Source organism: Leucopleurus acutus (assembly GCF_964270905.1).
Source record: "Leucopleurus acutus genome assembly, chromosome: 20".
NCBI lineage: Eukaryota > Metazoa > Chordata > Mammalia > Artiodactyla > Delphinidae > Leucopleurus > Leucopleurus acutus.
Genome location: NC_139162.1, coordinates 53,011,819 through 53,039,071, shown reverse-complemented (window position 1 = coordinate 53,039,071; position 27,253 = coordinate 53,011,819). Strand labels below are relative to the sequence as shown.

Here is a 27,253-nt window from a genome sequence, read left to right as displayed (position 1 = left end):
GGACTGGGGTGACGGTGACATGGGCCCAGGTTCGCTGGTGTATCAGGGGTGGAGGTTAGAGTGCCTGGTTGTGCGGTGTGGTGGGGGGCTTTGGGGGGGCTCCTAGGGTCCTGGGGGAGTGCCTGCCTGCAGAGGAGCCCGCACTAGGTTGTCTGCACTCGGGCTGGGGGGCAGGTGCACGAGGCAGGGTGGGTCAGCACTGGCCCAGCCTGGTTATGCGGCCGATGAGGTTGTGCCAGGAGGCCAGGCCTGGCACAGCCCAGACACCCACCCCCACCCCCTTCCCTGGGCAGCCCAGCCTTCAACCTTCCTCCCCGACTTCCCCGCCCTTCCCCAGCTGCCCAGAACCAATGGGTTAATTAGATAACAGAGCCTTTGATTAACGGGGGAGGGGGAGGCCTCCAGCACTGAGAAGGGGGGCTGGAGGAGGAGGGAGGAGAGGCGCCCTCCCCGCTCAGGAGGCGAGAAAGGAGGGAGGGGTGGGGAGGGAGGGAGCTGAGGCACAGCTTGGCTCTGCACTGCCGTGTGACTAGAAATTGTAATCGCGGAGAGAGAGAGACAGACAGAGCCCGGCCGAGGGAGACGGAGACAGACAGACGGACAGACAGACAGAGAATCCGAACGAGACGGGCTCCCCGACCTACCTGCGAGAGGGTGATGGGGACGGAGACAGAGTGAGGAGGAGATGGAGAAGGAGTGGGGGGCCTGGTGGTCCCAAGGCTGGCGAGACAGTGAGGGGGGGCCTGAGGGGGGGCGGGGCGCAGAGGCAGAGGGGCAGGGAGAGACCAGGGGGCTGAGGCCGGCGGGGGTGGGGGAGAGTGGAGGTAGAGGGTAAGAGACTGGAGGAGGCGAGCAGGGAGGGCTGGAGACAGTTGCTGCAGTGGCCTAGACGGGCCTGCGGGGGGCGGGGTGGGAAGGGCGACAGGCGAGGAGGGGGGGGCGCGGGGAGACCCCAAAAGCCCCTGCGCCCCCCCCAGCACAACCTCGACGGGAAGCCCTGGAGAACTGGGGAGGCAGAGCCCCCGGCGGCTGGAGGCATGTGGAGGGGGGGACCTGGGGCGCAGGGAGAGGCCCAGCGGAAGCCGAGCCACTGGGGTGAGTGTCGCTCTGTGTGGGGGGAGACAAGGATGGAGATGGCGGAGGGCGACGAGGGAGGGGAGGGAGGCCCAGGCTCTGCAGAAGCCATCCTGGGGGAGGGGGGGCCGTGGTGCGGGCTGGCAGCAAGCGAGATGGGGACCGAGGCGGAGGTAGAGACACAGCGGCGGCGGGTCTGGACCTGCGGTGGGCGCTGCGGGCTCCCACCGCCCGAGCGGCATCCCGGTCTGGGGGTTCCCCGGCCTCGAAGGCTGGCCCCCTTGGGCTGCGCCGGCGCTTGGCTCCGAGGGTGTGGGCTGGCTTATCACCAGTGTCTTGAGGTGGGAACAGGACAGGGACAGAGCTTAGCGCTCCCTGTCACTCAGGGATATGCAAAGACCCCACCGCCCTCACAGACCGCATAGATGGAGGCGCTCACAGTCCCCAGCCCTCCAGGCAGAAAAAGGAGTCTGGAGTGTAGACACAGGACCAACCCTCCCCCTATCCCACCCCCATCTCTCTCTCTCTCTGTCTCTGTGTCTCGGTCTAGCTGTTGCTCTTCCCCTCACACATGCGTTCAGACACACAGACATGCGCACATGTCTTTTTATCTGAGTTAAAATGATGTTGGAAACCGCGGGAGGGAGCGTGTGTGTGTGTGTTTGCGCGTGCGTGTGCGGGGCGGTGGGGAGGCCCGGCGGCCCTGTGTCCGCGGGTCTGGGAGTGCGAGGGCGCGCCCCTGTCACCGCTGCTGCTGTGCGTGTTTGTGCAGACGGCTCCTCTGTCCCCCCGTTCGCCCCACTCGTGGGGAACTCTTGGGTCGGCCGTGTTGGAGCAGAGCTCGCGGGCGTGGGCGCGTTTGTGTGCGCTCGAGGCGGAGACGCTGCGTGGAAGGGTTAGGGTTGGGGAGCCCGAGGGGTAAAGCCAGGACCGCAAACCCCTTCTGTCGCTACCCAGCCAGCTCCGTGCTCCTCAGCGGCCTCATCTGTCAACGGGGCATCCTAACAGCTTCCTCCTGTAGCTCCCAGGAAGCTTAAACAAGCGTGTGCAGGTCTGGCGCAGAGAAGGGGCACACTCGCAATTCCGGAGCCATTATTATTGTTGTTGTTTTCATTGTTACTGTCATGACTAGCCCATCCCCCTCTCCGTCTCTGGTCCTGTGGAAACGCGGGTGGGAGGACCTGACCCCCACGCTGCCCACTCCCCTCCCAGAGCTCAGGCTCAGGCTCTCCGGCCCCCCAGCCCCTTCTCCAGCACCACCCTGCGTGTAGCAGCCGCTGGCACGGACCCACCAGCTGCCATCGCGGCCTCGAGCACCTGCCACCCTCGACCTCCTCCTCCCCTGTTATCGTCTCCGGTGTCCTCCCTCCGCAGCTGCCTCACCTGCCCACACCCGGCCCCTCCCCCCTTGCCTTGTCTGGCACCTTCTCCTTCAAATCCCCCGTCTGAGTCGAACTCAGATCCCTCCAGCCGCTGCCGCCGCTGCCCCTGCTTCAAGGCGCACGGACCACGGGTGATGGCAGGGAGTCTGGCTTGCTGGGAAACTTGGCCTCTACAAACACTCCCTGAAGGGAGAAGTGATGGGGGGGGGGGGCGTCCAGGAGGCTGGTCCCCTCCCAGAAGTGCATGCAGGTGGAGAGGGGACTTGGGTGGCTGCTGGGACGGGAGCCAGATCCTCATTGCGACTTCCCGGCTTGGCTTTTCACCTCCTCTCTGTCACTTATGTCTTGTCTGTCTTGTCTCTCACTCCATCTCGACCTATTTATGTCCCTTTTTGAAATCATGCAAAGAACCAAGTTTTTTATCTGGCCGACGTCTCCACTTGCCGGCCAAGCGCCCCTGGGTGAGCACTTCCTCTCCCCCAGACTCAGTTTTCTGTTCTGCGAAATGGGCATAAAGTCTTCCCAGCACAGAGAGGGTGAGATGAGTGTAGGGTGCACAGGGCCAGCCCTCCTCTCTGCCCCCCTCGCTCTGCCCTGCGGGGCCCTCATCATCAGGGGTGGCCTCTCCCTCCACAGGGGGTCTGCAGGAGTCTTGCCCCCTTGGGTCCTGAGCCTGGGCAGGGAGGTGATGGTGGTGGCAGCAGAGGCAGAGAGCGGCCTGGATGTCGGGGAGGAGCTGGGCCACTCGGGGGGTCCCCGTCCCTCACTGAGCCTCTCCCTCTCTCTCCCTGACAGCCCCCCGGCGCCCAGGCGGAGCATGAACATTGAGGATGGCGCGCGCCCGCGGCTCCCCGTGCCCCCCACTGCCGCCCAGTAGGATGTCCTGGCCCCATGGGGCCCTGCTCTTCCTCTGGCTCTTCTCCCCACCCCTGGGGGCCGGCGGGGGCGGCGTGGCCGTGACATCTGCCGCCGCAGGGGGCTCCCCGCCGGCCACCTCCTGCCCCGCGGCCTGCTCCTGCAGCAACCAGGCCAGCCGGGTGATCTGCACAAGGAGGGAGCTGGCCGAGGTCCCGGCCAGCATCCCCGTCAACACGCGGTACCTGAACCTGCAGGAGAATGGCATCCAGGTGAGCCCGGGGGGGGGCGGGCCGGGGGTGGCCAGTCCCACCTCCCTGAGCTGGCAGAGCCTCCTGGGCGTCCCCTCCAGCTCTTCACGCCCATACCCTGGGCACTTATGAGATGCTGTTTGCATCCTAGTCATTGAGCCGAGGCTGTCCGGGTTTTCTCGGCACAAGGCTCCCTGTGTCTGTACCAGCACACGGGGCCCCAGGGCAGGACCATCTGCCCTCCTCCCACAGCACGGCACAGGTGAGCCCTCAGCCTGGCCCCGGAGCCACAGGTCGTGCTGGGGGCGACCCTTCCCTGAGGCCCCTGTGCCACCTGCACCACCGCACCTGCCGCGTGGCGTTGGCCACGCGTGACGCATGACTCTGCCCCTCAGTTTCTTCATCTGGAAAATGGCGATGATATGATCCCTGCCCCAAGGGGCTGGTGCGAGGGCTGATGGTGTCACACTTGTCAAGGATTTAAAATCGCTCTGGCCCCGGGCGAGCGCTCATATGCTGTGTGGTACGGGGATCACATCCCCACTCGCCGGAGTCGGTGTGAGAGCCCTGTGCCCCCCAGTACCTGGCTGGCACTCGGACGGGGCAGCTGCCATCCTATTATAATTGTCATTAAGATGGGCCGTGGGCTGCCCTGGTGGCGCAGTGGTTGAGAGTCTGCCTGCCGATGCAGGGGACACGGGTTCGTGCCCCGGTCCGGGAAGATCCCACATGCCGCGGAGCGGCTGGGCCCGTGAGCCATGGCCGCTGAGCCTGCGCGTCCGGAGCCTGTGCTCCACAACGGGAGAGGCCACAGCAGTGAGAGGCCCGCGTACCGCAAAAAAAAAAAAAAAAAAAAAAAAAAAGACGAGCCGTAAGTGATGCTTTGGGGGCAGAGCTGTGCTATTTTGAAGCAGGGTCTCCCCCGCTCTGCTTTATTGACGCTGGGGCTGGATCACCCTCAGTGGGGTAGGGGGGCGGGCATCCTGTGCACTGTAGGACGTGGGGCAGCAGCCCCGGCCACTAGAGGCCAGTAGCATCCCGCCCCCCAGTTCCAAATGTGTCTCCAGATGTTGCCAGATATTCCCGGGGGAGGGAGGGAATTTCCCCACCCCCACCCCCGGTTGAGAAACACTGGTGTTTTTTTTTTTTGAGCCTGGGCCACCACAGTGCAAGCGCTAACCGCTGGACCACCAGGGAATTCCCCTGACCTCCATGTCTTTAAAGCTGCAGCCAGCACCCCCTTCCTCCATCCAGTTCCGTCCCCCACGGCCCTCAGCATTTAACACAATGCCCGTTTACTTCTAGACAGAGGCCTGGAGTGTGAGATCAGGGAGAGCGCATGTGGCTGTCAGTTTTACTCACTGATGTGTCCCGAGTGCCTAGACTACGGCCTCCCACGTGTAAGACAACCAAGAGACGCTGAACGGACCAAAGCACTAAGGGGAAGGCCGGAGATGCTGGGGCGCTTGGGGCCCGGAGAGGAAGATGGTGAGGGGAGGTTTGCCTGCGGGACCCCAGGACCCAAGAGAGGCGTATTCAGGCAGAGGGATCATCTGAGCAGCCCCTCAGGGCTGGGAGGGGGACTGGTTATCACAGAAGAGGCTGGACTTCATTCCACAGAGTCCAGGGGGGCTCTGGAGGGCTTCAGGCAGAGGGCACCATCGGGCTTGTGTGGTAGCCCCTGGGAGGATGGGTTGAGTGTATGCCGTTAGGAGGTGGCGGAGCTGTGGCGCCGGTGTCGCTTGGTCGCTGTCACATGTCAGCCAGTGCCCTGCCCTGGACTGGGGCGCAGGCACCTAGTGCAGTGCCGGCCACTGAGCAGCTGTTGGTGGGACTGAATTTTTCCATGAGCCCCCCCAAAGGGAAAACGGCCCAGTTCCTCCAAAGGGATGCTGCTGGTGGTGTGAACTCAGCGGTTGCTCCTCGCAGACGCGATCCCTGATGCTCTAACCTCCCCCCTTCCGGCTCCCATTTCCCGGTTATCCCAGCCTGGTGTGCCATCCTGTTTATTGGTAGACCGCCTCTTCCCTTCTAGAATGTAAGCCACTCAGGGGCAGGGAAGGGCTTTGCCCAGAGCTGGTCCTAGCAGCATCTGTGGACTGTCACATGAATACACAAAGGATGCCTGGAGCACCGGCAACAAGGGGGCAGGTGTATGGTGAGAATGAAGGGAGGGTGTCGCCCCCTAAAGGGAGGCATGGACAGAGCAGCTGAGACTGCAGCTTGATGTGTGCGAGGCTGACTCAAACCACACGCGCAGGAAAGGTAGCCTCTAGGTGGAGGCAGCTGGTGAGGTGGGCCTGGAGCCCAGGGACGCAGTCCTGCAGGGGCAGGGGTGCGGTGATGTGACGCAACTCCAGCTTCAGCGGTCCTTGCCCCACGGCCACCCAGGAAGGGACAGCCTTGCCCTTGGCATTGACCCCCTAAGAGGTCCCCTCTCTGCCCCCACAGAGGGGGGCTCTGGTCCCCAGGCTGTCCAGGACAGTCAGATGGGGGGCCCTGATCCCTTCCTCTTCCCCAGGGTCAGACCAGGATGTGCAGTGGGGGAGGGGAAGTTTAGCTCGGAGCCCTCTTCTCTCCTCTCCTCCTCTATGGGCTGGGATAGGAGAGGCCTGCATGGGGACAGGGGATTGACCAAATGCCTTTAAAACAGTGGTTCTCTGGGAATTCCCTGGTGGTCCGGTGGTAAGGACCCGGTGCTCAGGACCCGGTGCTCTCACTGCCAGGGGCCCGGGTTCAATCCCTGGTCGGGGAAGTAAGATCCCACAAGCTCCTCGGATCTGCCAAAAAAAAAACCCAAAAAAGACACGGATATCAGGGTGGCCTCATGGAGAAGGTGATATCTGAACAAATGTTTGGAGGGGGTGACGGTGGGAGCCTTGTGGGGCATTCCAGGCAGGGGGCAGCAGGTGCAAAGGCCCTGGGGTAGAGCCTGCCTGTGTAGGAGGAAAAGCCACGAGCCTGGCGTGGCTGGAGCGGAGTGAATTATGGGGAGAGGGCAGGGGGTGAGGACAGAGATGGGACAAAGGGGCCTCGGGGTCACGGTGAGGACTTGGGCTCTTCTCTGCATGAGACAGGAGCCAGGGGAGGCTTTGAGCAGAGGACAGACGGGCTCTGACTTGGGTCTCTCTCTGGCCAAGGTGTGGGGACTGTAGGGGCAAGGGCGATGGCAGAGAGGCCTGTTTGGAGGCTGGTGCACAGTTCACAAGAAAGAGAGACTGGCGGCCCCAGGTTGGCCCAGACTGGTTGCAGTGGAGGTGTGGGGAGCAGACAGATTCTGGGTCTGTTTTTTGGTGGTGTTTTTTGTTTGGTTGTTTGGTTGGTTGGTTGGTTTTTTGGCTGCGTTGGGTCTTTGTTGCTGTGCACGGGCTTTCTCTAGTTGCGACAAGGGGTGGCTACTCTTCATTGCGGTGAGCGGGCTTCTCTTGTGGAGCACGGGCTCTAAGCATGCGGGCTTCAGTAGTTGTGGCATGCAGGCTCAGTAGTTGTGGTGCACGGGCTTAGTTGCTCCGCGGCATGTAGGATCTTCCCTGACCATGGCTCGAATCTGTTTCTCCTGCACTGGCAGGCGGATTCTTAACCACTGCAACACGAGGGAAGACCCTGGGTCTGTTTTGAAGGTGGAGACCGCAGGATTTTCCAGCAAAGTGGATATGGGAAAAGGAGAGAGGATGACTCTGTAGGTCTGAGTGGACCCCTTGGTTGGACCTGTCTGCTCATGTGTCTCTCACCCCATCGCCCAGGCCACTGGTCTCCAAACGATGTGACCCACATCCCTGTCAGAATATACATATATGAATTCTATTACTAAAGTCATGCAAATGTCTACAGCATCCATGGATCGTGTATATTATAAAACTTGCACAAATATGGCCACGTTAAAGGATGGGAAGCATGTCTTGAAATCCTAACACTTTCGTTTCTCACCCCTGGGGATTCTTGCAGCCCCCTGCTCTGGAGACCTCCGACCCCACCCCACCCCCAGACTGCACATTCCCTGAGGCCAGGGAATGTCCAGTCTGCAAGTGAACGATTCAAAATGTTCAATGGAATCTTCCTCCCTCGGTGGACACCTCGCAGAGGGCGGGAGGAGTGGGGCCGCCATTAGAGGGGTTTTACCAAATAATTTTTTTTTTTTTTGCGGTACGCGGGCCTCTCACTGTTGTGGCCTCTCCCGTTGCGGGGCACAGGCTCCGGACGCGCAGGCTCAGCGGCCACGGCTCACGGGCCCAGCCGCTCCGCGGCATGTGGGATCTTCCCGGACCGGGGCACGAACCCGTGTCCCCTGCATCGGCAGGCGGACTCTCAACCACCGCGCCACCAGGGAAGCCCCCAAATAACTTTTTAATTATCCAGATAAGAAATGAAAAACCTCAACCCTGGCCCCGCTGCCTAGATACACATAACGACTGTTTACATTTTGTTTTAAAGCCTTCCTGGCTCTTTTCTGTGCCTATGTAAATGTGGGTTTAAATGATTTATTATAGAATGAATACAAACTAATTTAGAAAAACTAGAAAAGCTACCTAAGTAAGAACACAGGGACAAAAGCCAAGCGTAATCCGACAACCACAGGTAACTCCCATTAACATTTGGTGTCTTTTTATTCAGAGACTGCATGCACACCTCCGTGTGCACGACAGGGTTGGGTCTCTAAATGGATATTTTGGGTTTTAAAAAAAAAAGAAAAAATGGAATCACCCCATTTCTTACTGGCTGGCAACTGGCTTTTGGCACCTAGAAGTTCAACCATGAATATCTTTCTCCCTGATTCTGATACTTGTCTATTACGTGGATTTTCATGACTGCATTGGATTCCGATGCGTGAGCGTCCAGTTAATTAACTAGTCCCATCTTATTTCCAGTGTTTTATTTTATTTTATAAATTTGTTTATTTATTTTTGGGTCTTCGTTGCTGCTCACGGGTTTTCTCTAGTTGCGGCGAGCGGGGGCTACTCTTCGTTGCGGTGCACAGGCTTCTCATTGCGGTGGCTTCTCTTGTTGAGGAGCACAGGCTCTAGGGGCGCGGGCTTCAGTAGTTGTGTCACGCGGGCTCAGTAGTTGTGGCTCGCGGGCTCGAGAGCGCAGGCGCACGTTGTGGCACACGGGCTTAGCTGCTCCGTGGCATGTGGGATCTTCCCGGACCAGGGCTCGAACCCGTGTCCCCTGCATTGGCAGGCGGATTCTTAACCACTGCGCCACCCAGTGTTTTCACTGATGTAAACAACACTGCAGTGAACATCCTCAGTTCTTGTTCTTTGTACTATTCTGGATGCTGCCCTTGGGGTAAATTCCTAGAAGAGGGACTGTGGAGTCGGAGGCTGTGACCCCCCCCCCCCACCAAGATGCACATACACGAGGCCCGGCACCAAAGCTCTGTAGAGGTGGCCTGAGTTGTGGAGATTCGAGAGTCCCCCCATGTCCACGGTCACCTGCTTGTCATCTGGCTCCTGCCCAGATGGTCACTTCCATGAGGGCAGGGACTTCGCCCTGCTCCCTGTGTCATCCGCAGCGCCTAGACCAGAGTCCGGCGCACAGTAGGTGATCAGCAGTTATTTGAGAATGGAAGGCCAGCCCCAGGGGACCTGGCAGAGACCGGGGGAGCCTCCGTGAGCGGGAGCAGGGGGTGAATCCTGCAGTGCCCGGCCTGAGAACTGGGGCAGCCCTGAGGTTCCCATCACCTGTTCCCACTCACCCCTGGCCTGCGGTCCAGCGAGGGTGAGGACCACGCAGGGAGCACGGGGACTCCAAGCACACGTGGCCACGGGGACAGGGGCTGAGCCTACAGAGATGCCTTCTAGGCAAAGCCCTGGGGACTCGCCTTCCCTCTGCCCTGTAGCCCTGTTGCCGCTCAAGCCGGGCACCTGCCACCACCGGGCGGGCCCAGGGCCACCTCTGTTTCCCTGTGCACTTGGGTCCACATAGACGCTGTGCCGCCGGGCTGGCCTCAGCCAGCTCCCCCCGCCTCAGGCAGGCAGGGGTCCTCCCTGGGCCCCCTTCCTCGGTCACAGGCCACAGCCTCGCCCCCTTGCCCCTACTCTGCTCCCCTCCCCTCCCCCAGAGCCAACCACCCTCGTGGGTTTACTCTGGATCTTTCTGCCTGTGTGAGTTCTTGCAAAATGCTTAGTGTTGCTTTGTGTGCAGGTGTTTTTAATTTATGTAAATGAAGGTGCGTTCTAGATGGTTTTTTTGTCCGCTGTTTTCACTTGGCCTGGGTTGTGAAGAGCCGTCCACGTCGCCCTGTGTGTGCGTGTGTGTGCTCGGGTGCTTTAACTGCTGCAGAATTTCCTTGATGGGCGTCCCCTCCCCCCCCCCCCCCCCCCGCCCCCGTCCCTGCCCCACCCACCCCCAGGAAGCCTCGAGCTGCACCTACCACAAAGCCTCCTTTAGGAACCCTTGGGGGGCTGCGGCAGGATAATGTGTTTGGAATGTACACCGGGGGCATTGCTGGGTCAGAAGACAGGAAGTACTTAACCTCACAAAGTATGCTGACCCGCCCAGGCCTTTAGGGGGCTGCCCTGGTCCCTCCAGGGGTCTACCACGAGGTCCTGCGGGCAAGGCGCGTGGAGTCACTTGACAAGGAAATAGGCTTCCATCCTAAGAAACAGATCAACCCATCCTGAGATCCTCAGAGGTGCCCAGAGTCGTGGTGAATGCTGGATGGCACTACAGTCAAAACGTAGAAGCCGTCTCAGTTCCTGACGACTGGGGCACCGGTTCAGTGAATCACTGCACATCCTTACGACAGATTCTCATGCAGCGATTCAAAATGGAGTTTCGAAGACAATTGAAGGACACAGGGGAACGCTTAGAAGGTCATGCTGAGCTTTTCAAAGGATGCAAGGAGTATGTCCAATGTGTCTCTAAAATTTAATTTAAAACAAAATTCAGGGACCGCCCAGACACTTTCACAGTGCCTTTTTTTTTTTCCCTTGGCCGCGCCGCCAGGCTTGTGGGATCTTAGCTCCCCGACCAGGGATTGAACCCCGGGCCCATGGCAGTGAACGCACCAAGTCTTGACCACTGGAACGCCAAGGAATTCCCTTAATTTCTTCTTTATGTTTTCTTTATTCCCTAAATTTTCTTCGGTGAGGGCATTTAATACTTTTTGTAATCAGGAAAAATTAAACGTAAAAATAACAAGTACAAAATGTTACACAAGCCGAAGCAAAAGGCCTACACTGGGATTTGCTCACCTTCCCCGGAGGAGGGAGGCGAAACTACAGTTTGTGGAGGATTTGCCCTGACTCGTTTGTTTCCTTGATGGTGGGATTGTTCCCACTTGACGGATGTGGAAACAGAGGCGCAGGTGGCTTGTTCACCTGCTTGTCCAAGGTCCCCCAGAGGGCAGTGACCCCGGGGGCTTGCCCCGGGCCCCGGGAGCCACTGTGGAGAAGCAAGGCCCCGCCAGCCAGGGTTCCGCTTTAGGAAAGTCGATCTGTTGCAAAGAAGAACCCACCGTAGTGCGTGACCAAGGCAGACACCAGAAATGCTTTTCAGTTACATGCTAGTTTGCGATTTTCCGGGTGGCCGATCCCCCCGGCATCAGGAAATACAGGGAGTTTTTGACCAGATGGACTTTTCCCAGCCAGAGCCCTTGAAGGAAGGGAATGGTGGACCGAGGGGTGCGGCACTGTCCTCTCTAGAGGTCAGCAAGGGCAGCCCCACCTGCAGACCCGTGGGACACGCGGGTCACCTGCGCAGGAAGGAGCAGCCAGCCTCCGGGGCCACTCCCAGGCCCCCCAGGACGGGATGCCTAATTCAACCTTTCCGGCTTCCATCCTGACTCTGGTTTCCTCCTTCCTTCCCCTGGAAGCACCCCCAGAACCCTGGATCATCCCGTCGCCCCCTCTGGCACTCAGTTTCCACACCTGTCAAATGGGACTACAGATGCCTTGTCTGTTTCTTCCTGACTTATTTTTATTATCACGTGTAAGACACACATACGAACACGGACGTGAACGTCCAGCTCAAAAGGTCATCAGAAAGAGAAGGGCCACGTCAGTGCCACCAGGGCAAGAAATAGAATATAAAGACGCCTGAAGCCCCTGTGCTCTCCCCTCATTTCCTCCCCCTTCTCCCCAGAGACAACCCTCCCCAGAGTCCTCCAGGCCAAGGGAATCAGGCGCCTACACTCCTGCACGTCCGGCTTCCTCGGCTCAGCACAGCTGCTGAGACGCATCCTTGGTGTTTCCTGTGCTGTGGCTTTCCCCCTTTTCCTTTTGTATCATTGGATCCCATTCTATCTGATGCAGATACCCCAATTCCTGTACGCATTTCTATCGATGGGCATTTAGATCGTCTCCAGTCTGGGGCTCTCACTCTGCCTGGTTTTAGATTTAGTTTTTTCCAGCCGGAGGAGATGTGGGTGGAGCCCCTCCCCCATTTATTCCATGAGAGTGGCCTGCCTGCCTCGGGCTGGGGCAGAAGGTGGGGGGTAGCACCAAGGCTGCCTCAGACTTTGTTGGCGAGCGACTCAGGAAAGGGTGATACACGCTTCCTGCCTCACACCTCACGGGGCAAGTCTGATGCCAGAGAGCTGGTCCGCTTCTTTGAACATCAGACCCTGAGGTGTCCCCTCGGGTACCTACCCTGATGAAGGAAGTGTCCTTCAGGACGCAGCCCCACTCCTCCCCCCTCCAGCCTCCTGCATCCTGGGCATCACACTGGCCCTTTCCTCTCCCTCCTAGCTCAGCACCTTCACGCATGGTGTTTCCTCTTTCTGGAATACTCTTCCAGTTTCCCAATCACCTAGGTAACACCAGCACTTAAGATTGTAAGGAACCATTGGGGTTTGAATCACAACTCCTCAAGAACATTATGGAACTCATCGGGGCCTCAGTTTTGTCATCAGTAAAATGGGGATAACAGTCCTTCCATCTTAGGGCCACCAAGAAATTCCATGTCTTTAACCTTTGGACCAGCATGTAATGAGAACCACTGCATGCCAGGTGGTCTTGGGGGCCCTGGGGACTCAGTGGTCTCAGCAGCTCAGATGAGGGAAGAGGGGCTGGCGAGCGGTCAGCTCCTGAGAGGTCCAGCTAGTGTTGATAGTGAGACCATCATCAGGGTCGGTCACTGTCATCTTTCTTGAGTCAGAGAAATGTCTTGGCCTCAGAGGCACCTTCTCTGAGCCCCCGTTCCAGTCAGGCCCACGGGTCCCTCTGGTGCCCAAATCTGTTGGTCACACTTGTGGTCGCCGCTGGCCCCAGCACTCAGCACAGAGCCTGATGGACTGTAGGTCCCCAGATACAACTGTTAAGTTAATGCATCAGAGAATGGCTTGCCGTCTTGCCGAGCCATGTGGCCTCTGAACCTCACTACAGGCCCAGATCTCACCCCCACTTCTCAGTTGAGCAGACTGAGGGCCTCAGAGGCGGAAAGTGGAAGACGATTCATGCAGACCCAGCACTGCTCCAAGCCCTTCCCACGGTGACCCTGTGAGCAGGGCCTGTTCTTATCCCCACTGTACAGATTAGGAACTGAGGTGCAGGAGTAAGACTCTGGTGCAAGAGGCCACAGTCAGTGGAATTGGGACTTAGCCCAGGCAGGCAGGCTGCAAGACTGGATTTCTTCAGCACCATTCCTTTGATCTGTATTTCTGTTTTTGTGCCAGTACCATACTGTTTTGATTACTATAGCTTTGTAGTATAGTCTGAAGTCAGGGAGTCTGATTCCTCCAGCTCCGATTTTCTTTCTCAGGGTCACTTTGGGTATTCAGGGTCATTTGTGTTCCATACGAATTTTTAAATTTTTTGTTCTAGTTCTGTGAAAAATGCCATTGGTAATTTGATAGGGATTGCATCGAATCTGTAGATTGCCTTGGGTTCTTCAGTGCCATTCCTGATGCTTCCTAATTCGTAGTTACTGGGCTCTCCACCCTGGCAAACTGATGACAGAACTGTAATCGAGTCCTGACTCCATCTCCGGAGTCCCTACTCTGGCCTGACCTTGCCCATCAGGACACTCCCCCAAGCTTCCTCCCGGCCACCTGGCCACAGTCTGTTCCCCAACACTCAGCCAGAGTCATCATGTCATTCCTGGGCTTTAAAATGGCCCATGTTCCCCCAAGAGAAGACCCTTCTTAAACTGGGTGTCCCAGCCGCACCTTACTCAGGAACGCCCCCTGCTGGGCTCAGACACCCTTCCCTCCCTTCGGAAAACACGCTGTCCCTGAATAGATAAAAGTCACTTTCTGTGCTTGCCTACACCGGGCACAGATGTGATCCTCAAGATGCCACCATGAAGTCTCCACCTGGAAACAGGCTCCGACTGAGAGGAAGCTGAGACTCACGCGTCCCTCTCCCTACACTGCCTGTCCCTCCCATGTCTGACCGGCCCTGGCTAGTCCATCACCCAATTCACATACCTGATTCATTTATTAAGCACCTACTGTGTGCCAGGCACTGCTGTAGGCACAGTGAGCAGGACAGATTCACGTCCCTGCCCTGGTGAAGCTGGGAGGAAACAGAGACAGTGCAGGAGGTGCACAGCACAATGCCAGTGGTTTTTTGTTTGTTTGTTTTGTTATTTAGTTATTTATTTTTGGCTGCGTTGCGTCTTCGTTGCTGCGCGTGGGCTTTCTCTAGTTGCAGTGAGCAGGGGCTACTCTTTGTTGAGGTGCGCGGGCTTCTCATTGTGGTGGCTTCTTTTTGTGGAGCCCAGGCTCTAAGTGTGGAGGCTTCCGTAGTTGTGGCGCGCGGGCTCAGTAGTTGTGGCGCGCGGGCCCAGCTGCTCCACAGCATGTGGGATCTTCCCAGACCAGTGCTCGAACCCGTGTCCCCTGCATTGGCAGGCAGGTTCTTAACCGTGGCGCCACCAGGGAAGTCCCAATGCTGGTGTTCTGGGCTGTGCCACACGGCATGTGGGATCTTAGTTCCCCGACCAGGGATCAAACCCGTGCCCCCTGCAGTGGACGCGTGGAGCCCTAACCACTGGACCGCCAGGGAATTCCAATGCCAGTGTGTTTTAGATGGAGATGAGCTGAGTGAAACAGTCAAGGAGGAGAGGGAGGTGCAAGTGGGGGAGGGGCGTGCCTTGAGCCTGAGCCTAACCCCACTCCCCCCCACCCACCATCTGAGGCAAAGCTGGGGTGCACTTAGCGGCTGGCACCCCCCTCTGGTATAGAGCTCACCCCTGCATTGTCTGTACACAGGTTTACATACTCATCTGGGCTCCTGGGTTGGGGGTTGAGGGCAACTTCTCCCCAATTCTAGGAGGCAGATCTTATAAGCCCCGCTGTACAGATGGGGAAGTGGCCCCCGGGGGTCTGAAATTTGCTCCAAGTCATAGAAGCAGTAAAGGGCAGAGTCTGGATCAGGACCCCGGCTGTCTGACCCCAGAGCTTTAACCACCAGGCCGCAGGGCTCAACCTGCAATGACAGCCGGGCAGGGCTGGGGGCCAGGGATGAGACAGGTCTGTCTGAGCACAGTGGTCATTTGGGCAGCTGAGGACCCGTGGGGATCAGGCTCTCTCCTCTCTCGCTCTGGCCAGAGCCCTTCCTGCCTGCTTCCTGTAGCTGAGGTTGGCCGGCCCATGGTGGAGGCCGAGGCTGGTTCCATCTGCCCTCGCCCAGGATGGCCGCTGGGGGTGGGACATGGAGCCTCTAGGATGCCCCCCACCCCTGTTAGAGAGGTTGCCTGACATGGCCTGGAACCTCCTAGCAGGGACAAATTTAGGATTTGGTTTTGGCGGTGAGGGGGTAACGGAGAGGGTGCTGCATTCTGAGTGGCCACCCTGCCCCTGAGCTGGGCTGTGTTGTCGTGGTACATGCTTGTTCTCTCTTAGTCCTCAGGGCCCCTGTCCCCACGTTACAGAGGAGACTGAGGCCCCAGGAGGCCGAGTCTAGGCCTGGGGCAGGGCAGGGGGGCTCAGTGAGCAAAGGCGGGGGCCTACACGGGCCCCATGCTTGGCCGGCTCTGGCCACATCCTGGCGGTCAGGGAAATCCCTACTGAAATGCGATGCACAAGTCCCTGATCTCAGAGAAGGAAGAAATATGAGGCGTTGTCACAAAAACAGCCGGTATGGAAAAAAAAAAAAAAAGGCTTTTAAATTATGAACGTAAAATAATTAACGAGATAAAAAAAAGCCAACAGTAAGCTTACTAAACTTTTGTTATCGGTTCATTACATTCAAAACCCATATAAGCAATTTATCTTAATAGCGTTAAGATGAAAATTTACTTCATCATTTTCCAACCACAGTTAAAGTTTTAATAAGGGATGTCTTGACAGTTTATTTTCTTAAAAATCCCAACAGAACACAACAGGATTTTTTCTAGAATTAGTAGTGTTTACCTACCACCACCAAAGTGGAAAGTCCCCTAAATAATAGGCCAAGTTACAGGATGGAAAGAGAGGGGAGAAGCCCCCGTCAGGTCGGGAGGTGGTCACTGATGGGACCATGTTCCGGTGCCTGACTGGTGTCTGCATCCTTGGCAATCAGCACAGCGCCGGGCGCACAGGTTGGGGAGGGCTTAGCAAACGTGGGCTGAAGGAGGGAGGGGACTTGGTGACTTGGGTAGTTAGGACCCCAGGCCCAGCTCCTCTGCCACATCACAGGATGTCAGCGTCCCATCAGGCCAAAGATGTCGGGCTGGGAGGGCAGGGGGATTTGCCTGCTTCGAGAACCAGTCCCCACCTTGTCTATCCCACTCTGTGTCAGTGAGCAGGCCCTGGGCATCAAAGAGGATTTGAGATCGTCTGGCCTCAGGGGTTTCAAATTGTGCTGTGAAGGGGCCACAGGCCTGCCTCTCCCCCTGCAACCAGGGCAGCTCCCCAGATCCAGATCCCTTTATACCATTACCACTTGAATGCTCATTTGCATAATAATATGTTTAGTGTTTCTCCTCCCCTCTCAAGGTCAGGCTCTGGGAACTTGGCTATGGCCGTCTTGTCCATGCAGGACCCCCAGAACCGGCATGATGCTTGACCCATAGCAGGCACTCAAAGAATATCCGTCAAATGAGCAAATCACCACGTGGGTGATGTTTGAATAATGAACGGGCTCCGCAGCTCAAAAAACACACCAAAACCCACACACAGCCCAACCCTCTTGGTTTAGGTGGGTGCGCACGGTGGAGACCTGGTGTTTAGATTCAGGAGAAGCCGACTCTGAGTCCTAGTTCTGCTACTTTGGAGCTGTGAGACTGAGGGCAAATGACTTTACCTCAGTGAACCTCCATTCCCTCGGCTGTAAACCATCAAATATGAAGAAGGAAGGCAGGGACGTGTGGTTGATAATCTCCATGTGACAGGATTTCCACAAGGATTCAAGGAGATCATGACCTCAGAGTGTTTAGCACAGGGTCCAGTGAATACTAGGCATTTAACACATACTGGATACCCCCTTTTGCCTTATTAGAAACCCGCCCTGCATGGCACTTTGTCAGAGTCAGAGATGGGATCTGCCTTGTATTGTTTGGAAGAAGAGGAGAGGAGTTGCTTGGCTTTGCTCTTTAGGTATGCATGCTAAATCTTAAGGCTAACCACTAAAAGAAGAGAAAATACATAAATCCTAAGATAGTAAATGGGGGAAATAGAATAAGAAACTCGATCTTTGCAAAAGGTCATAGGAAAGGGGAATGAATAGGCTGCAAAAAAAAAAAAATCAGGACAAATAGAAAGCATGAAAAAACATAGGAAGAATAATTCCAAATAGATTAGTCATTACAATAAATGTAAACAGACTAAACTTCCTGTCAAAAGACAGAGATTTTCAGACTGAATTAAAAACAAAATCCAGGGCTTCCCTGGTGGCGCAGTGGTTGAGAGTCCACCTGCCGATGCAGGGGACACGGGTTCGTGCCCCGGTCTGGGAAGATCCCACATGCCACGGAGCGGCTGGGCCCGTGAGCCATGGCCGCTGAGCCTGCGCATCCAGAGCCTGTGCTCCACAACGGGAGAGGCCACAGCAGTGAGAGGCCCGCATACCACAAAAAAAAAAAAAAAAAAAAAAAATCCAAGAGACATACCTAAAACATAAAGACAGAAAGGATGAAAGCAAAAATGATGGCAAACACTAACCTAAAGAAAGCTGGTGTGTCTTTAGTAATATCAGACACATGGACTTTAAGGCAAAAAGAAGAATAAGTTGGAAACAGTACCAAAAACAGAACACTGGTGCTCTTTCAGCTCCCAAGTTCTGTCACTGAGGATTTCAACATTTTGGGTGCTGTCACCCAGGCCGAAAGCCGTGCAGGCACATTGACTCACACAGTGGGTACTCTCCAAATATGAGCCTTGTCCATTCGGAAGTCTGCCATGAACTAGGCCTTGACCTGAGTGCAGGGAATGCAGAAATGACTCAGATGGAGTCTCTACTCATGAAAACTCACAGCCTAGACAAGGAGACAGATGCACTGAACCAGTGTGAGAAGGGTCTGATGAGAGAATGCCTGTGATCTGTCGGTGAACAGGAGGCCAAAGAGAGCCTCCCGGCAGAAAGCGATTGGAACATCCCAGAGAACTAGGGGGAAGATGGCATTCCAGGCAGAGGGCACAGCCTGTGCAAAGGCAGAGAGGCTGAGCAGAGCCTGGGGAGCGCATAGAACCCCATACATCTCCCTGTGGCTGGAGTCGAGGAGAGGCCAGTGGGGCAGGTCCTGCAGAGCCGCTGACACCAGGCTGAGGGTCATAGGGAGCCATGGGAGGGCTGTGAGCAGGGATTTGGTAGGGTCCGAACTGCATCTTAGACAATTCTGACAGCTGATGTAGAGGCAAGCGGCTGGGGAAGAAACTGGAAGCCCAGAGGCAGGACAGTTGGTAATGATCATTATCAGCTGCATCAACAATTTAAAAATATGTATTACTGCCTGCTTGCCATGTCCCAAGCATTCATTATCTTGTCCAAGCCTCACAATAACCCTGCAGGACCTGTGAGGAAAGTGGGCTCAGAGACGTTAGGACACTCAGCCAGGTTCACACAGCTGGTCAACAGCAAAGCCGAGATTCAGACCCAGCCCTGACTCCACCCCCCACCCACTAGGCTACTCCCCAGTCACCCTGCAGAGAGGAGGAGGGAGAAAAGACTGGAATCCTGTTAAAAATAAAGGGACTCACTATTTTAAGCAATCCTACAGCACATCCTCAATAAAACCAGACTTCCCTTCTCAGCAACACCCCCGTCCTGCTTATTCCCAAGTGCATCATTCAAGTGGCTGGCGGGGGGACCCCACCCGCTGTGGGAGTGCCCCTGCATCTCCCTTCACACACCCCCTTCTCATGGCAACTGGGACAAAGCACGTGGAGCAGCCGCAGCCTCGGGCTCTGCCAGGACGCACCTTATGGACATGGTGTAGTTTCAGTTGCTTTGTCCAGAGGATCAGGGAGACCTGGGCTGGACTCCCAGCTGCGGGCTTCCCACTTCCCCCGGGGAAGCTGAGCAGCCCTGCTGAGTCGCTTGACCTCACTGAGCCTCAGCTCCTGATCTCGGAAACGGGGCACGATGCCGGCCTGTGTGCTGCCCGGGTTCAAACCCCTCATCGAGTAACCTCGCTGAGTGGTTCCTTCTGTGAAAGTGAGCTAACGACACCCGCCCTGCAGGGCCGGTGGGGACAAGCTGAGCTGACGGATGGGGACACCCAGCCCAGAGCCTGGCATTCATCACTGTAGCCCAGATGCCACCTGCAAGTGCCAAGCCTTGTGCTGAGCGAATCTCACCGATTACCTCGCATCCTCGAAACGGCTCTGCAGGGCTGACATTACAATGCCCTTCCACAGAGAATGGTCCTCCTCCATTTGCCCCTTCAGAACTCCTTTATCCCCGTTCAATAAATAAGCGATGGGCTTCCCTGGCGGCGCAGTGGTTGAGAGTCCGCCTGCCGATGCAGGGGACGCGGGTTCGTGCCCCGGTCCGGGAAGATCCCACATGCCGCGGAGCAACTAAGCCCTTGCACCACAACTACTGAGCCTGCGCGTCCGGAGCCTGTGCTCCGCGGCAGGAGAGGCCACAACAGTGAGAGGCCCGCGTACCGCAAAAATTAAATAAAAAAATAAGCATGGATGGATGAGTGTGAGACATTTGGGCTGGGTCCAAGGGAGTGAGCAGGGGTTTTCGAGGTGGATGAAAAGGGAAGGGAATTCTGAGCAGAGGAAAGAGTGTATGCAAAGGGGGAGTGCCTGTGAGATAGCTCCAAGAAGTTGATGCTGGCTGAAATGTAGCCAGAGTGAGGGCTGCAAGTGAGGGGAGCCTACAGGCCAGGCCAAGCGGGGCTTCCAAGGCAGGCTGAATTTCCTTGGAGGGCACTGGGGAGCCACGGAGGGCTCTAGAGGAAAGCAGAGGCAGGGCCAGCTCTGGGTGTGGCAAGGCCCTGGAGATGAACTTGACGGGAGAGACTGGAGGCCAGGCAGTTTGAGGCCTGAGCTGGACCATGGGGACAGAGAAGATGAGACATTCAAAAGGATTAGAACCGGCAGGCTTGCTGGCTGACCAACCCTAACAAGGGGAGGCCGTGGACGATGCAGGGGGCTCTAGGCTGCAGGCCCGCTTTCCACTGGGAAGGCAGGCTGGAGGGGCCGCGCTGAGAACAGGGACCCCGGGAGGAGCGGGGGCAGGGTGGGGCATGCAGATGGGTTTGCTGGGAACTGGGGAGCCCCCGGAACTACATGTGACTCAGACCAGGCAAGGGGGCGACTCCAACACCTGGGCCAGCAATCCCTTTGTTCTCAATTTGTCCGTCCAAACCCTCAAGTCTGACCTTCAGACTTCATTCTCTCCCTAGCGATTAGTAATGCCTGGATCCTCTTATTATTATTACCACTATTATTATTATTAGAAACAGCAACTAGAGGCCTGCTTGGTGCTTTGCCAGGGTTTCCCGGGGCAGTGATAAAAGGCAGCCTGTGAGAAGGATTCTCAGGTTATTATATTTGGGAAACTCAAGAGTCGAGCAAAGCAAAGGGGCCTGTTTGATCAGGAAAGCTTTTCGTTGTGCTGTTTAGAACCTCACGGGATGGACAGGCAGCAAGAGAACACGGTGGGAGGCGAGCGGCTGGGCTCTTCCCGGGGTCCCTCAGAGGAGGAAACCAAGGCTCCAGCGGCCCACGCAGCAGAGCTGCGGCTCCAGGGCCCGAGGGCTGTCAGGCCAAGGCTCTCCGGCGCCCCCTTCTTCTCACCGCACACAGGCACGGCCGCATGGGCCACACGGCCGGCCGGCTGCAGAGACCCCAGGCCAGCCCTCGTGATCCTCGTCCAGTTCTAAAGATTAGCCCGTGTTCGCTGCCAGAAATGAGAGGAGGCGGAAGCATGTTAAGGAAAATAAAAAACTGACCTTGTCAGGGCTTCCCTGGTGGCTCAGTAGTTGAGAGTCCGTCTGCCGATGCAGCGGACACGGGTTCATGCCCCGGTCCGGGTGGATCCCACGTGCCGCGGAGCGGCTGGGCCCGTGAGCCATGGCCGCTGAGCCTGCGCGTCCGGAGCCTGTGCTCCGCAGCGGGAGAGGCCACAACAGTGAGAGGCCCGCATACCGCAAAAAAACAAAAACAAACAACAACAACAAAAAAAAACTGACCTTGGCAATTCCATCTCAACATCAGGAAGGAGGTGTAGCCCCGGGGAGGGATTCTAGGTGGCCACGGAAGTCAGGTTTAAGAAGCATACCCATCATATGGGAAAACGCTCACAATATACTGTTATTGAGGGGAAATGCAGGACCTGCTGCCGAGGGCGTGGACTGTGAAACACACATCGGACCCCCGAAGACTTAGTGTGAAAAGAGAGTAAAATATCTCATTTGTAAGTTTCCCTCTTGGTTACATGTTGAAATCATAATATTTTGGATCTATTGGGCTAATCAATTATTAAAATTGGTTTCATCTGTCTTGGTTTTTTTTTAATGTAGCCTCTAGGAAATTTAAAATTAAACAGGTAGCTGGTGTCGTATTTCTGTTGGATCGCGCTGGCAGAAATGGTGGCTGTTATTGTCTTATGATGATAACTGTACCAGGAATATTATTTTCCTTATGCTGGGTGCCTCCCAGGTAGAGTCTTTTCTTAAAGTTTTTACAGTGTTTTTCTACTTAAAAATAATTTTGGGGACTTCCCTGGTGGTCCAGTGGTTAAAGCTCTGCACTTCCACTTCAGGGGCACGGGTTCGACCCCTGGTCAGGGAACTAGGATCCCACATACCGCGCAGCACGGCCAAAAAAAAAAGTAATTTTTGTTCATTAAAGAAAAAAATAACTTGAGTTAAAATTGCCCCTAATCCTCATCCGCTGGAGTTCACCACTAAGAAGTGGTTAGGGCATTTCCTTGCAGTCTTTTCTCGGTGCATAGACGCAGATACCTAATTCCTCAGCTGCTTTTTTTAGTTCTACAAAGTGACAAGCACACAGTATGCTACCTAGAGTTCACCATTATCCCCTTAATATTATAATGCAAGTGTTTCCATGGCGTTAACGAGGCTTCAGAAACGCTATCTGATGGCTGCATGGTCTTCTGTGCCTCAGTGTACCTGGCTCAGTGATCAGTGGGGTGAATGTGGTAAGATTCTGCCTTCCGTGCCCAGCCCAACACTGCCCCTTCTGTGGTGCATCAGCCTCAGCCCTGAGAGGTGGCAGCCAAGTTCAGGGATTAAGAGCCGCGACTCTGGAGCCAGACAAGCTCGGTCCAATCCCAGATCTGCCATCCCCTCCTGTGCATCCCCGGGCAAGTCACTGCACCTCTCTGTGCCTCCATCTCCTCCCGCTTAGATGGAGATAATTCTTAATCCCTCATGTGAAACCCTTGAGGCTAGTTGAGTTTGGGCCCCTGACATTAGAAAGGTATTAATATACAGCATAGGTTTTTACAGCACCCCCAGTTGATCTTATACCCCTTATCAAATCTGGGTATGTTTCTAGCGTGGAATCTTTGAATAGTCACATGAGTGGGATCAATAAAAGCTTTAAACAGCTTCACGTGAGTTCTGATCAGGTTTGGTGCCAAAGTTATGAGAAATGTGGCTTTCAGAGCTCTGTGCATTTCAGAGTTGTGTGTATTGAAGAAGCACCTATCTCACAGGGCAGTTTGGAGGATTGAGTTGTCGGCTGTAAAGCACTTAGAACAGCGTCTGGTACCCAGGAAGTGCCCGATGCATCTTAGCTGCTGGTATAACTATTTTTAATCTTTTTTTTTTTTGGGCCATGCCACACAGCTTGTGGGATTTTAGTCCCCCAACCAGGGATCGAACCCAGGCCCTCCACAGGGAGTGCGCAGAGTCCTAACTACTGGACGGCCAGGGAGTTCCCTATTTTTAATCTTTTTGATTGAGGTGTAATTTACGTAGAATAAAATGCCTCTCATGTGATGGGTACAGTTTGGGGAGTTTGGTTTTCTTTTTTTTTTTTTTTTTTTTTTTTTTGTGGTACGCGGGCCTCTCACCGTTGTGGCCTCTCCCGTTGCGGAGCACAGGCTCCGGACGCGCAGGCTCAGCGGCCATGGCTCACGGGCCCAGCCGCTCCGCGGCACGCGGGATCCTCCCGGACCCGGGCACGAACCCGTGTCCCCTGCATCGGCAGGCGGACTCCCAACCACTGCGCCACCAGGGAAGCCCCTGGTTTTCTTTTTAATATTTATTTATTTGGCCCCATCAGGTCTTAGTTGCGGCACGCGGGCTCTTCGTCGCGGCACGCGGGCTTCTCTCTAGCTGTAATGCGCCGCGGGCTTAGTTGGCGCACGGGCTTATTTGCCCCACGGCATGTGGGATCTTATTTCCCCTACCAGCGATCGAATCCACATCCCCTGCATTGGAAGGTGGATTCTTAACCACTGGGCCGCCAGGGAAGTCCCCAGTCTGGGGAGTTTTGACAGTTACACTCACCCTTGTAGGCACCACCCCAACACGCGCGCGCGCGCGCGCGCTTGTGGAATGGACAGGGCCCTACGGCATGTGCTCCTTGGCACCTGCCTGCTTTTGCTCAAGCTGACGCCCGTGAGATCCATCCAAGTCATTGTGTGGCAAGTTCATTCCTTGTCATTGCTGAGCCATAGTGTCCCATCCTACAGACACAGAGCGTGGGCCCTTCACCTGCTGCCGGACGCTGGGTCATTTCCGGCTTCGGCTGTAATGAACACCGATGCTGCAAGCACGCGTCACAGGCCTTTGGATGGATATCTGCTGTCATTTCTCTTGGGGAAATACTCGGGCGTAGAATGGCCGGGTCCTGTGTAACTAACTCTCTGTTTAACTTTATAAGAAACCATCAAACTGCTTTCCACAGTGAGCTCATGGTCTTACAGCAAAGGTGGAGAGACGGGGAGGCTCGGCACCCTCACCAGCACTCAAAACTCTGTGATCCAGACATAAAGAACAGACGCGTGGTTGCCAAGGGGGAGGGGGGAGGGGGGAGGGTTGGAGTGGGAGTTTGGGATTAGCAGATGCAAAGTATTATATATAGAATGGATAAACAACAAGGTCTTACCGTATAGCACAGAGAACTATATTCAATATCCTGTGATAAACCATCATGGAAAAGAATGTGAAAAAGAATGTGTATATATATTCTTTTTCATATATGAATATGTACATATATTTTCATATATGTACAACTGAATCACTTTGCTTTACATTAGAAATGAACATTAAATCAACTATACTTTAGGGACTCCCCTGGCGGTCCAGTGGTTAGGAGTCCGTGCTTCCACCGCAGGGGATTCGGGTTCGATCCCTGGTTGGGGAACTAAGATCCTGCAAGCCACAGGGCGCAGCCAATAAATAAATAAATAAATAAACTATACTTTAATAAAATAAAAATTTTAAAAAACCCTCTGTGGTCGACTCCGTTAGTATCAGTATCACTGATGGTGTCGCCCCTTCCCGACCCCAGGTGATCCGGACGGACACATTCAAACACCTGCGGCACCTGGAGATCCTGCAGCTGAGTAAGAACCTGGTGCGCAAGATCGAGGTGGGCGCCTTCAACGGGCTGCCCAGCCTCAACACCCTGGAGCTGTTCGACAACCGGCTGACGACAGTGCCCACGCAGGCCTTCGAGTACCTGTCCAAGCTGCGGGAGCTCTGGCTGCGGAACAACCCCATCGAGAGCATCCCGTCGTACGCCTTCAACCGCGTGCCCTCGCTGCGCCGCCTCGACCTGGGCGAGCTCAAGCGGCTGGAGTACATCTCCGAGGCGGCCTTCGAGGGCCTGGTGAACCTGCGCTACCTCAACCTGGGCATGTGCAACCTCAAGGACATCCCCAACCTGACGGCGCTGGTGCGCCTGGAGGAGCTGGAGCTGTCGGGCAACCGGCTGGACCTGATCCGCCCGGGCTCCTTCCAGGGCCTGACCAGCCTGCGCAAGCTGTGGCTGATGCACGCCCAGGTGGCCACCATCGAGCGCAACGCCTTCGACGACCTCAAGTCGCTGGAGGAGCTCAACCTGTCCCACAACAACCTGATGTCGCTGCCCCACGACCTCTTCACGCCCCTGCACCGCCTCGAGCGCGTCCACCTGAACCACAACCCCTGGCACTGCAACTGCGACGTGCTCTGGCTGAGCTGGTGGCTCAAGGAGACGGTGCCCAGCAACACGACGTGCTGCGCGCGCTGCCACGCGCCCGCCGGCCTCAAGGGGCGCTACATCGGCGAGCTGGACCAGTCGCACTTCACCTGCTACGCGCCCGTCATCGTGGAGCCGCCCACGGACCTCAACGTCACCGAGGGCATGGCCGCCGAGCTCAAGTGCCGCACGGGCACGTCCATGACCTCCGTCAACTGGCTGACGCCCAACGGCACCCTCATGACCCACGGCTCCTACCGCGTGCGCATCTCTGTCCTGCACGACGGCACGCTCAACTTCACCAACGTCACCGTGCAGGACACGGGCCAGTACACCTGCATGGTGACGAACTCGGCCGGCAACACAACCGCCTCGGCCACGCTCAACGTCTCGGCCGTGGACCCCGTGGCGGCTGGAGGCGCCGGGGGCGGCGGGGGCGGCCCCGGGGTCGGGGGCGGCGGCGGGGGCAGCGGCGGCTACACCTACTTCACCACGGTGACGGTGGAGACCCTGGAAACGCAGCCCGGGGAGGAGGCCCTGCAGCCGCGGGGGACCGAGAAGGAGCCGCCGGGGCCCACGACGGACGGCGTCTGGGGCGGGGGCCGGCCGGGGGAGGCGGCCGGCCCGGCCTCGTCGTCCACCACGGCGCCCGCCCCGCGCTCCTCGCGCCCCACGGAGAAGGCGTTCACGGTGCCCATAACGGACGTGACGGAGAACGCCCTCAAGGACCTGGACGACGTCATGAAGACCACCAAGATCATCATCGGCTGCTTCGTGGCCATCACGTTCATGGCCGCCGTGATGCTCGTGGCCTTCTACAAGCTGCGCAAGCAGCACCAGCTCCACAAGCACCACGGGCCCACGCGCACAGTGGAGATCATCAACGTGGAGGACGAGCTGCCCGCCGCCTCCGCCGTGTCCGTGGCCGCCGCCGCCGCTGTGGCCGGCGGGGGCGGCGTGGGCGGGGACAGCCACCTGGCCCTGCCCGCCCTGGAGCGCGACCACATCAACCACCACCACTACGTGGCGGCCGCCTTCAAGGCGCACTACAGCAGCAACCCCAGTGGCGGGAGCTGCGGGGGCAAGGGTCCGCCCGGCCTCAACTCCATCCACGAACCTCTGCTCTTCAAGAGCGGCTCCAAGGAGAACGTGCAAGAGACGCAGATCTGAAGCCTCCGGCCTGCCGGGCAGGGGGGCACCCCCGGGGCGGGGGCCGGACCGGGACCCTGCCCCCAGCCCCAGCCCCGCACAGGGGAGGTCGGGGCAGGCAGCTCGGAGCCCCACCCGCGTCCGCACCCCAGGGCATCTCGCCCCAGCGAGGACAGTGCGGGGCTCCGGGAATGGAACCCCCGGGGTTCCGGCCTCGCCCCCCTCCCCGGTCGCGGGAGGGGACGCAGGACGGGAGTGGCCGGAACCCTCTGCTTTTCCTCCTCGCTCTTCCGACCAACTGCTCCCGGCCCTCCGCCTTCCGGGGGAGAGAGGAGCTTTTTTCAGGGGTGTCCTCTCCCCTCACGCCCAACAGCCCTCCTTTTACGATTCAGTTTTTGCAGTTTGACGCCTGTCCCCACCCCACCCCCAGCCCCGCCCTCTAAACTGAAGAGACAGCCACGTGGTCAGAGCCTCCCGAGCCCCTGGCCCTGCCCTGGGGGAGTCCATTCCCGGCCCCTGGTCCCCATTGGCCGGGGGCGGGGCGGCCTCAGCCCGCCCCCCCACCGTTGCCCCCAGCCCTCTCCTGCCCCACAGACTCTTTTGATACTGAAGGGAGGTTTGCGTCAACGACTACCTGCTCTGTAATTACTTTAAAAAAAAAAAAACACGGAAAAAGTAAAAAAAAAAAAATTTTTTTTTTTTTTTTGGTTATGAAAGCATGGAGGAGAGAGAAAAGAAAGGGAACATGGGTGGGCAGTAGAATGAGAAGATGGAAAACTCCAGGCCCCATCTGGAAGGTCAGTGGGAGAGCCGGCACCTCTGAGTGGTCTTAGGCCCCTACCCTTTCACCTCCGAGGCCCTAGAGAGGGGCTTGGTCACCCAGCATGCCTGGCATTTGTGTTTATTCTGCCTGCACCCCTTTTGAGGCATGTACTAGGGTCCTCTCCCCCAACCTCCCACCTCACAGCAGAAACCTAGGGGGCCTGGGGCTTCCCTGGTAGCGCGGTGGTTGAGGGTTCGCCTGCCGATGCAGGGGACACGGGTTCGTGCCCCGGTCCGGGAAG

The 27,253-nt window shown here is 57.0% G+C and overlaps 1 protein-coding gene across 1 annotated transcript; it reads left to right on the top strand.

Moving 5' to 3' along the window:
• Window positions 1-3,286: 3,286 nt before the first annotated feature.
• Window positions 3,287-26,210, top strand: LRRC4B (leucine rich repeat containing 4B; the record flags this gene model as incomplete). Its single annotated transcript, XM_082863477.1, has 2 exons — window positions 3,287-3,583; window positions 24,369-26,210. The coding sequence occupies 2 exons, from the start codon at window positions 3,287-3,289 to the stop codon at window positions 26,208-26,210; spliced, it is 2,139 nt and encodes a 712-aa protein (XP_082719603.1).
• Window positions 26,211-27,253: the final 1,043 nt, after the last annotated feature.